This window comes from Labrus bergylta, chromosome 9, assembly GCF_963930695.1.
Source record: "Labrus bergylta chromosome 9, fLabBer1.1, whole genome shotgun sequence".
NCBI classification, from domain to species: Eukaryota; Metazoa; Chordata; class Actinopteri; order Labriformes; family Labridae; genus Labrus; species Labrus bergylta.
This window is the reverse complement of record NC_089203.1, coordinates 24656959-24668093: the sequence shown is the minus strand read 5'-3', so window position 1 is coordinate 24668093 and position 11135 is coordinate 24656959. Positions and strand designations below refer to the sequence as shown.

The window sequence follows — 11135 nt, the reverse complement described above, 5'->3', positions numbered from 1 at the left end:
TGTCTTTCTCTCTTTGTTCACTTCAAGAAACCATCCACTCATCCGACCGTTGGCTACATTCACAGCGAAATCCTTTACAGAAATGCACTCAAATAGCTAATAAATAATTGTATTAAATATAGTGTTAAACAAAGAGCTAAGAGCAAAAAAAAGTCTTTATTTTCTCGAAGTTATCTCAAATACTTGCACGACTATACAGAAACATAAAAACAATTTCAACTTCAACACAAGTTCTAGTAGTTCTGTTCCTTTGGGTTTCAGGGGAATTACGTACTATATATAAAATATAACCAGGACAGTAGTTAATTTATCCCTGAATCATGTCTGCAGGTGTGTTTCAGTAAGAACGAACAGTAGTTGAAAGTTGTAGAAAGTGGACACATTTAATGTTATCTAATCCGTGACCACATTCAACAGATGTATTATGTTAAACTTCTATTAATCTAATACCAAAACACAAACCATAGTTTTGTCTTTGGTATCAGATTAATAAACAAATGAGGGTCTTTCCACAGTGACATTTATCTAGGCTGGGCTGGAGTCCATGGCTGGAGATATCAGGGGAGGGGAGGTTGTGTTTTTATTTTACCAGAATCCCACTGTGACATCACAAGGAGAGCAAATTTGAAACGGAGCATTTTTCTCTGTGTTGTCGGACTTATGCAGACCACAAACAAAAGACTGGATGAGTTTATTTCACATTTTGTTGGTCGCTAGTCACTCAGGTTACCCAAATAAATGTTCAGAAACACTGTACAAGTGGATTTTTCACAGTATGTCTCGGGTTTTACAGACCTCTGGACTGTTGAGCTTGACTTATTATTTCAAAAAAGAAGCAAAAAAAATATATATATCTTTGTTTAAACAACATAAAACAGTCAGTCCAAACGTTGAACGTCATTAGAAGGTAAGTGTCATGAACATAACGTTCTGAACTGACTGCTGTGTTTTTGCCCCGCCCCCTTCAGGTGTGCTCCCTGTGATCTGTGTCATGTTAACTGTGTGTGTGTGTGTGTTACCCGTGTGTATTTCAGTCCTCAGGTGTGCTCTGGTCTCAGCTGTCACTTACAGCAGACATGTCTGAGGAGGCGGTTGTTCTCGGTGCTGTGACCGTGCTTGGCGTCTTGGAGCAAGGTGAGCGTGGCATGCTGGGAAATATAGCGGTGGAGCGGTTTGATTAGATGGGGAAAAAATGAATGAGGTTTGGTTGTTTTTATACATTTTCAAAAATCAAGGAAAATTATGCTAAAACCGGGAAATTTTCAGTTTTTTTCTATCTCTAGAAAGAGTTTTAATTTGGAAGTAATTCTATTCAAAGAGTTTGTTTTTGTATAGGTTATTCATTTTATTGTTTTTAAACGTTTTTTAGGTTTAATTAAAAAGTTTTGTAGTTCACCTCTGGATAACTGAGCAACCATTTCTTAACATTCTTACTGTAAAAAAAACAAACTAATAGTTAAACTACTTTACTGATAATATTTGTGTGTGTGTTTCCAGCTTATTTCTCTCTACAGGTGATTTATGCCAGGAGGAAGTATTCTGTGTCTCCGCCCAGCACTGTGGGCCCGCCGCAGTTTGAGAGAGTTTTCAGAGCTCAGTGAGTCTCATGTTATCACTGTTACAACTTTCCCCTGCTTCAAGCTGTGCGTGCGCTCACGTGAACGCGTCATTTGACGCGTCTCAAAAACAAACCATCAATGGGCTTCTGTCACAATAAGTGTTGCCACACTGACATAAAACGAGTTGATGAATACATTAGGCTACATTGCTGGGAAACAGCTCTGCTGCTGTGAGGAAGGAGAGGGACATTATTCATTAAGTCGTTTTTATTATTTTTATAAATTGATTTAACTTTACGATCGATGCTTCTCGCCTATTTGTAATGTGATAATCAGGGACGGACTTTACGATTAGGCATAGTTTGGCAAAACGCCCCACAAAAAATGGTAAGGAAAGTTATTAACTTTATGGTAAATTATTTGTTTTTCTAAAAATCCACACGCAAAAAATGGCATCAGAAGAATGCCCAATTGATGTAGGCTATAACGCATGTCTAAAGCCCCCCCCCCGTCTGAACTACATGGATTATTCCATGATGCGCAGGTCTTACTCAGACTGTAAATATGCTACGCAGCACTTTTGAGGACATGACAGAGATTTACAAGACAAGAAACTCCAGTGCTCTGTCAGGATAAATTATTATTTTTGAAGAGACTCATTAATTGTTGTAAAAAAAAAAAAAAAAAAAGTGTTATATTTGATACCTGATTCTTTAAAAAAAAACTAAAAAAAAAGGTGTTATATTTGATACCTGATTCTTTAAAAAAAAAACTAAAAAAAAAGGTGTTATATTTGATACCTGATTCTTTAAAAAAAAAACTAAAAAAAAAGGTGTTATATTTGATACCTGATTCTTTAAAAAAAAAACTAAAAAAAAAGGTGTTATATTTGATACCTGATTCTTTAAAAAAAAACTAAAAAAAAAGGTGTTATATTTGATACCTGATTCTTTAAAAAAAAACTAAAAAAAAAGGTGTTATATTTGATACCTGATTCTTTAAAAAAAAAACTAAAAAAAAAGGTGTTATATTTGATACCTGATTCTTTAAAAAAAAACTAAAAAAAAAGGTGTTATATTTGATACCTGATTCTTTAAAAAAAAAACTAAAAAAAAAAGGTGTTATATTTGATACCTGATTCTTAAAAAAAAAAAAAAGGTGTTATATTTGATACCTGGTTCTTAAAAAAAAAAAAAAAAAAAGGTGTTATATTTGATACCTGATTCTTAAAAAAAAAAAAAAAGGTGTTATATTTGATACCTGATTCTTAAAAAAAAAAAAAAAGGTGTTATATTTGATACCTGATTCTTAAAAAAAAAAAAAAAAAAGGTGTTATATTTGATACCTGATTCTTAAAAAAAAAAAAAAAAAAGTTGTTATATTTGATACCTGATTCTTAAAAAAAAAAAAAAAAAGTTGTTATATTTGATACCTGATTCTTAAAAAAAGGGCAGCAGTAGCTTAGTCTATAGGGACTTGGGTTGGGAGCCGGTGGGTCACCAGTTCAAGTCCCTGTGCGGACCAAATATGGAAGTTGGTCTGGCAGCTGGAGAGGTGCACTTGAGCAAGGCACCGAACCCCCTCCCCACCACCAGCTGAAGAGCGGCTCCGTCACTCTGACATCTCTCCATTAGTGACTGTCCATAGGATCCTGTTTGTGCATGTGTGTGTATTTCAGCCTGTGTGTGTGTTGCATGATAAACAGAGTGTAAAAACATAATTTCCCCTCACGTCATCAATAAAGTAAATCTAAATCTTAAATTACTTTATTTATCTGTGAAGCCACCAGACTCCATTGGAAAAGGCTATAGTTTTACCTAACAGATCATTGGAGTTGCTGATCTACTTCAGCTGAGATTAGTGTGTTTGTTGGTGTTACAGTGTGATGTTAATTTAGTTCCATCACATTGATTTTCCAAACTTTTCCAAACAGACTAGCAACTCCTGTTGTTCTGTGAGGTAAAATAAAAATGTTTGTCAATGGAATCCGGTGTGTTTGAAGAGAGTGATGTAAACCACTGTTAAATCCTCCTCTTCAACCTAAAAGTCTATCTCTGTAGGGAGTCGACCTTCCTGTAATGTTGTCAGACAATTAGAATAACAATCTGAGCCTGTCAATGATAAAAACAACAACTTTTATTTGACACACTTTGATCCATCAAGGATGATGTTGCAGACATCACAGCCTGTTTTACTGCTGCAGGATGAACAAATCTAATACAGTAATAACAAAACTTTGTGTACCTGGTAGTCATTTAGACCCCAAAATATGTAAAAATGGTATATCCAGGTTTAAAAATCAGTGCTGCCTCCATCACAAGTTGCTCCTCAGTGACTCTTCTGAAACAAAGGTAAAAGATGATGTTAACATTAAAGTGTTATAATGCTGCAGGTTTAACCTCTGACTTCTCTCGGTGTGTTTGTGGTCAGAGCAAACTGTTCCGAGTATTTCCCGATCTTCATCACCGTTCTCTGGATGTCTGGACTTTTCTTCAGCCAAGGTGATCACAACTCTCTCTCTCACGGTATCACAGTTTGTACTTTAATTCATCTCATGGAAGTGTTTCTCACGTGTTTGTTTTGTAGGTTTGTCCTCAGTCTGTGGTCTGATCTACTTATACGGACGATTCAGATACTTTCATGGATATTCAGAGTCGGCCCAGGGACGGTAAAATGCTCCACCTGTCTGTTGTTTTCATGTTGTTCTTGTACATTTGCACATGGGTGAGGTGTGATGCGAGGCAGTTTTATTTATGCAGCACGTCAGCAACGAGCCAATTCACTAAACGTAAAAATATTTCACAAACAAAAAAAATGCATTTTATGATATTTTGCATTTAGTCAGATGTTTTTGCATTTTGTAATTTAACGTGGATGTTGCATTTTTATAACCTTTCTTCAAACATGCTAGAGCTTCCTTGTTCAAACATAAAGTTTCTGGAGAAGAATCAAAAGCAGTACGCAAGAAATTACAACATGACATCACTCACAGCACGAGATGATAACAGATTCAGGTTTCATTATAAAATGAAACGAAACATGTTCATTTTGTCCGTCTGCAGGTTGGCTCCTCTGTACCTGAGCGCTCAGGTTCTCTGGGTTCTCATCGGGTTCTCGTCCCTCGGCGTGTTTCTCACCTTCTGCAGAGTTTACCTGAACCTGGACCTGCTGCATGGGCTCTGCTCCGCCCTCAGTCTGGTCTGACAGGAGGAGGAGGAGGAGCCGGGCACAGGAGTCTGAAGGTGATGGTCCTCTTCTCACAAAATGTGACTTTATTATTTGTGAAATTAAAATAATGTACACACTCCTCCCAGAAAATAAAGCTGAAGGATTTATTTGTTTTATGAAACATTAATCAGGAACACTACATGACAGAGATCTTATATGTGCTGTTTTTCGGTTCTTAAATTTCCCCAAATCTCTTATTTTTTAGTTTTTATTGACTGGCTCAAGGCTCTGAACGATGTCTCAAAATGTTTCAGTGGTGTTTGTTATTTACTAACTTCTTGTGTATGATTGATTATGATGATTATTATGATTATGATTGTACTGTCGGTAATGTTTGTTGTGTGTATGAATTAACCTGGTGGCAAATGAGTTTACCCACGGGGGATTAAAAAACGTTTTATAATCCTATCTAATTTATTTTCTTAATACAGTTAAATAAATGTTAATATATCAAATAGATAATAAAGCCCAGTGAACACATTCTCAGCCTTATTGCCTGTTATTTTTGTGTTTATATGACAACTTGTCTTTATATATTTTTTTTATTTATGTTGCATTTAGAAAAACGCTTCTTAATTTTGTTTAACATTTTGTTATTTAATATGCAGTGCACCTTTCAATTAAGACATAAAATCAAATAAAGCTACAGCTTCATGTTTCACCACAAGGGGGCAGCATGTCCTTTTAAAATGTGGTGATTCAGATCGAAGTTAAAGAATAACGAACAGTCCTGAAACAAATGATGATAACACAACTATAAAACACTCCTGTGATTCTTCTTTGATATTTCATAGTTTTGTAATTTTTGTTCTGATGTTGAATCTTTTAAAATGAGACTGGAAGAATTACTCTTTTCTCAGGTAACAGTTACTTTAATACAGTTCACAAATGAGCAATTAATGGGTAAAAAAAATAAAAAAAATCAAAGTTTATATGTATAGCACTTTTTTAAAACAGCTGGAATGCTAAAATTTAATTTCAAATATATAAAAAACAATAAAATACCAAAGAACTGTTAAATAAGAAGAAGGGTTAAAGGAAAAGGATTGCATTACAATAATACAAATGAAGACTTTAACCTGACAGAAAATAATTACAGTAATATGTTGGAAGAAAAAAAGTGTGTTAATATTCACTTATTATATAATAGTATTTAACAATAACCTGAAATTTGATCAACAAATGACCAAGTATCATCATCAAATCCAGTTTCCTTCATCCCAGGATCAAATCTAAGATCAGGACATTCCTATCACATAAAGAGTTAGAAAAAGTCATCCATGCCTCAATGTCCTCCAGACTTGACCACTTCAGCATCCTATATTCTGGTATTCAGGAGGCCTCCATTCATCATCTACAACTAGTTCAGTAAAGAGACTCGTACAAACGTTACATCACAGAACCCCAGAGGCCCCTGAGACCCTCAGATCGTCAGGTCAACGACTTCAAACCATACCAAGCACATCTTTTCAGAGGAAAACTCACATTTTAAATGTTTATTTTCAAGGCTGTTTTTTGCCTTTATTGGAGGGACAGGACAGTGACTAGAGCCAGAAACCAGGGAGAGAGAGAGAGAGAGAGTGGGGGCATGACATGTGGGAAAGGAGCCACAGATACTTGCGCTAAACACTAGGCGGCGCTCCCTGAAGACTCACTTTCTCTTGCATTTGATTCCTTAGTTACCTTGTTTGATGAAAGCCTCCATTTGTTTGTGTGTGTAGATCTGTTTGTGTATTTTTTGATGGCTGTTGCTGCATGCTGATACCTGACTGATGACTGTGGCTGTGCGAGTCTGTGTTCAAGTGTTTGTGACTGTTAATATTTTTGCCATGTGATAAGCTTTTAATGTGGTTCTTAATTTCTCTTGAGTCTGTTTTTTTTTTTTAGCTTGCTGTAAACCCTGTTGGTATTTAAAGCACCATATTGACCTGTATGTGTTTATGTCCTGTTTTGAAGAAAAAGTAGACAGATGTAATGTTTTTTCATCCTGATAGATATGAGAGCATAACCAGATATGAAGTTCCTTTAACATAAATATTTTCGAAAACATTTTTATTGAACTTGTAATTCTTATTCTCCCTCCATGTTGTTCTTCTTACTCACTGTACTGCATCTCAAAGGCATTTCCTGTTTAAGTATATACGTTTACTTTCACATTCAGAGTACAACCACTGAAACATAACAGGACGTTTACATGTCGTGGAGAATGAGTGTGTGTGTGTGTGTGTGTGTGTGTGTGTGTGTGTGTGTGCTCTCTGTAATTGTAATCTTTCACAATGAACTGACGTCTATTTATAGAGAAGCTAGACCTCTGTTTATAATAAGACCTGCAGTTCACACACACACACACACACACACACACACACACACACACACACACACACACACACACACACACACACTTACTTACATAAACAGAGGTTAAGGAAGTTCTCAGCCAGCGTCTACAGAAGTACATTAATAGAGGTAACTCCCTCTGGGTTTCTTGTTCTCAGCTCTGTGTTCACGCTGACATGACGGAGCTTCCTTCAGCTTGTTGATGTTTCACTCAGATGTTCAAAATGTTTCATACATGTTTTTGTTTTTTTTGAACCCCTCCCTCACTAATCATTAGCCTGCCACGACGTGAGGGATAAGAGACAGCCCCGCCCACTCAGGGATGCTGTTTCTATCTTTGGACATAATAGCCGAGTGTCGTCACAGAGTTCAACTGAAAGAGAACCAACAGACTTTACAAACTGAAGAAAAGATTTTATTTGGCTTAACTAGAAAAACAGAAAACAAACAAATCAACACTGAGATGCATATGGCCGGCAACACAACAACGCAGGCCACAGGTAATTGCAGCTCTAGCCAAGAATAATCTTGTCTGTCGCTGGAGCTTGACTCGTTTATGCAAACGCAAGGGGAGGGAGGTTAGAGGTGTGTCGCTGGAGGAGAGCGGAGGCTTTCAGTGTGGTGGAGGCGTGGCCAAACAGCAGACAAAAGTCGCACATATGTACTTTTAAGGGGCTTTACTTGGTGGTGTAAAAATCTCTTACTAGGGAATAATGAATGTCATTTTTTTCCTTATAAATTAAAGCTTTCAGATAGATGTAATCAAATAAAAAGTATAAATTGGTCACAGGTGTAGCAGAGTAAAAGAGGACATATTCATCTAAGTACAAATACTACAAATGTAGTGCCGGTACTTAGAGTATTTGCTCAACAGGTGAGACAAACATCCATCTTCCTCCCCCCCATTCAAATGTGTGTGTATGTCTGTTTATGTACGTGTGTAGTCTCTGTGTTTGTAAACGCGATCGGATTAAGATTCTTCCCGCTGACATGTTGGCTGCGTAAAAAGGTAGATCACTTTCATTCTGGAACGACCAATCAGCAGTAAGCTCTTAAGTGGATCAAGTCAGCTGGAACATGAGGAGCTGGAACATGTGGAGCCTAAGGTGAGAAAAATAAAGCTCATGAAGGTTCAGGAGCTTCAGATCAGCTGATGTTTCTTTACATTTATGCTTTGGGGCTTTTTAATCTGAAACGTCTGTTTTTTTGTTTTTTTTTGTCACTGTCACGTTTGTAATTCCACATTTTTCTCCATTAACCTCGTCACACACACACACACACACACACACACCATCATGAGACGCCTTCTGCAAACACCAGAATCACTTGACAGACAGAACTCGTTGAATGCGTTCCAACAGTTGTGAGCACATAACTCTGATTCTTGCTGACCTTCACTGGCTACACGTTGGTGATAGAAATGATTTAAAGACTTTGTTGCATTTGTGATCTTTTAACACGTTCAGTGTTGCTCAGTGAATGTGCAAAATCAACATTGTTTTGCTTCTTGATTGCAGTCACTCTAATGTAATTTCAAAAAGAAAACAAGGGATTTTACTTCTCATGTTTGGATTTAGACTGTCAACTCAGAAGAACAGACAGAGCCAGAGGGCTCCAACACAGTTACACCTGCTGGGACTGCTGTTAGCCCAAACCAGGGGCCCGTTTCTGAAAGAAGGTTTTGTGCAAACTCTGAGTCAGTTAACCCTGAAATGAGGGAAAGTTCTGGGTTTTCCGTTTCAGAAGGGGAGGTCACTCAAAGAAAGATAAAGAGAAAGGAGAAAGAGGGGTAACTCCAGCTCGTTCCAGAGAGAGAGGTAACTTTACCTCTGAGTCAGTTACTATGGTAACTGAGTCTTTGAACCTGAATCTTTTCTTCAGTGAACCCAGAGCTTCTCCCGGTCTCCTCCCTCTTTCAGACCCAGAAACAGTGATTCAGTTCCTCATTCTTTCATTCAGTCCATATCACGCGCGTGTTAGTGAAGATTAACCGTTCGTCCAAATAAAATTGTGGATTATGTGGAGACGCAGTGATCCCTCCTCTGTACCGTCTGCTGAGGTAGTGACAGAGGCGTTACAGAGGCGAGACAGGATCAGCTGGGTTAGGGTTAGGGTTAGGGTTAGGGCCAGCAGGGGAGCACAGTGCTGTGTGTGAATGTCTAACTGTATGTGGAGCAGCTACTGTGCCTTCTTCTGGAAAGCCTAAATGCAATGTGAGTTCACAGACTGAGACAAGAATACTACGCCGTCACAGAATCATTAGGAATGTACAAAGACATAATGACAGCCAAGCTTAGTGAGCGCACTTCAGTCCTCTCATTGAGGCGTGTGCAAGCCCCCTCCCGGATTTGTGTTTTTCATGCTCTTATGACGACTCTTTGACTGCATGTTCTGTAGAAAAACATCTGAAGTCAGAAAGAAGAAGAGGCGGAGAAAATGAGAAGCATGCGCACGTGCACACACACACACACACACACACAGATTTCAGCAGGATGTGTGTAACCACTGAATCAGCATGTGAAATATATTACTCAGTATTACAGGAAGAAATACTTTGTTGACACTGTGACACACTAATCTGCACAACACACACACACACACACACACACACACACACACACACACACACACACACACACACACACACACACACACACACACACACACACACACACACACTCATTCAAGGTCCTGTAGAGAAGACAACCATTTATGATCCTGATTTAGTGTTTCTTTAAATGTAGACTACAGTTCCCATCAATGCATTAATAGTACGTGTTTGGTAAAAGTCTTTACTAGGCAAGTGTATTAAATGGTATCAATTATTTTGAAACATGGTCGTTAATAGAAGGGGGAGGGGGGTGGGGGTGGGGGATGTGGGACTAACCTCCCCATTAGAGGACAGGACCCTTAAATAAGCAGCTTTTCTATTAAATGTAATTCTCTCTGAGTCATAACCGTTTGATTTTTTATTTGATTTCAAACATGTAAAAATTGAAACAAACGAGCAGACAGGCAGAAAACAAAGTAATATTTAAACAATGAAAAGTATAATGAAAAAGAAACGGTCAAACACTAAGTTAACCTGATTAACATGTCGGAAAAGGACAAAGAAGAAGTCAACATTTTTTTTATATTAAGGTGAAAAATGGCCAAATTAAATAAACATGAATTGGCGACGTTCTTAACTCTTAAATAAATAAAAATGCAAAAACCTCATCAGCCCTGTTTCCGCCTCAAACCGGACTGTAGCCTTTTGTTGGTTTTGGCAGTTTGTTTACATGTCAACAGCATTTTGGGTGTCTGAAAACTCAAAGTTTTGAAAACTGGTTCCAGAGTGAACAGCACGGTCTCCATTGTTGTATAAACTGGCAATTTGCAAATTCTAAGATTTAAGATTTTACTTTCAGTTTTTACTCTCTGTAGTCATGCAACACACACATAGGCTGAAGTATAGACACACATGCACATTTTCTGCATGTGCGCATTACGGTTCTGGTCAATAGCCATGCACAAGTCGTTGGTGATCAACAGCAACAAACTCCTGAGTGTCTGATGTGCTGCTTACTCTATTAAATGTAACACTTCTCCAGCAGTGTGTAGATTAACTGTACCATCACTTCAAACAGTGGAGACGCATTACCGACATATTGTGTGTTAGCCATTTTTGCATGTTACACCGCACTGCTCTGTAGAAAGACGGGTATGTGCAAATGTGTGTGTTGTGTCATCACAAAGTCAAACTGCTAACTACTGGCCTGGCATGTATACCGCAGCATCTTAAGATGTTTTTGTGGATCCATGTGCACAGGTTTGAATAATATCTCAGGCTGTGGTAGAGGGGCCCGATGCAACATCTTTACATGGGGGCCATGAAATCCTGGGGACGCCCCTGTTTAGAAGAACTCATGGTTCTCTGACACAACCTCATCTGGAGACATGAAAGAAGAGTCGGAAGTTATTTATTCAGTTAAAAATATGACGACAACTGTAAAACTATCAGGTTAAAGT

At 37.8% G+C, this 11135-nt stretch overlaps 1 protein-coding gene across 1 annotated transcript; it reads left to right on the top strand.

The window, feature by feature from the left end:
- The first annotated feature begins 1024 nt into the window (after positions 1-1024).
- On the top strand, positions 1025-5267 carry ltc4s (leukotriene C4 synthase). The gene is made up of 5 exons (XM_020638377.3): positions 1025-1134; positions 1498-1597; positions 3990-4060; positions 4146-4227; positions 4622-5267. Exons 1-5 carry the CDS (start codon positions 1077-1079, stop codon positions 4761-4763), a joined length of 453 nt encoding a protein of 150 aa, XP_020494033.2. The 5' UTR covers positions 1025-1076; the 3' UTR covers positions 4764-5267.
- Positions 5268-11135: the final 5868 nt, after the last annotated feature.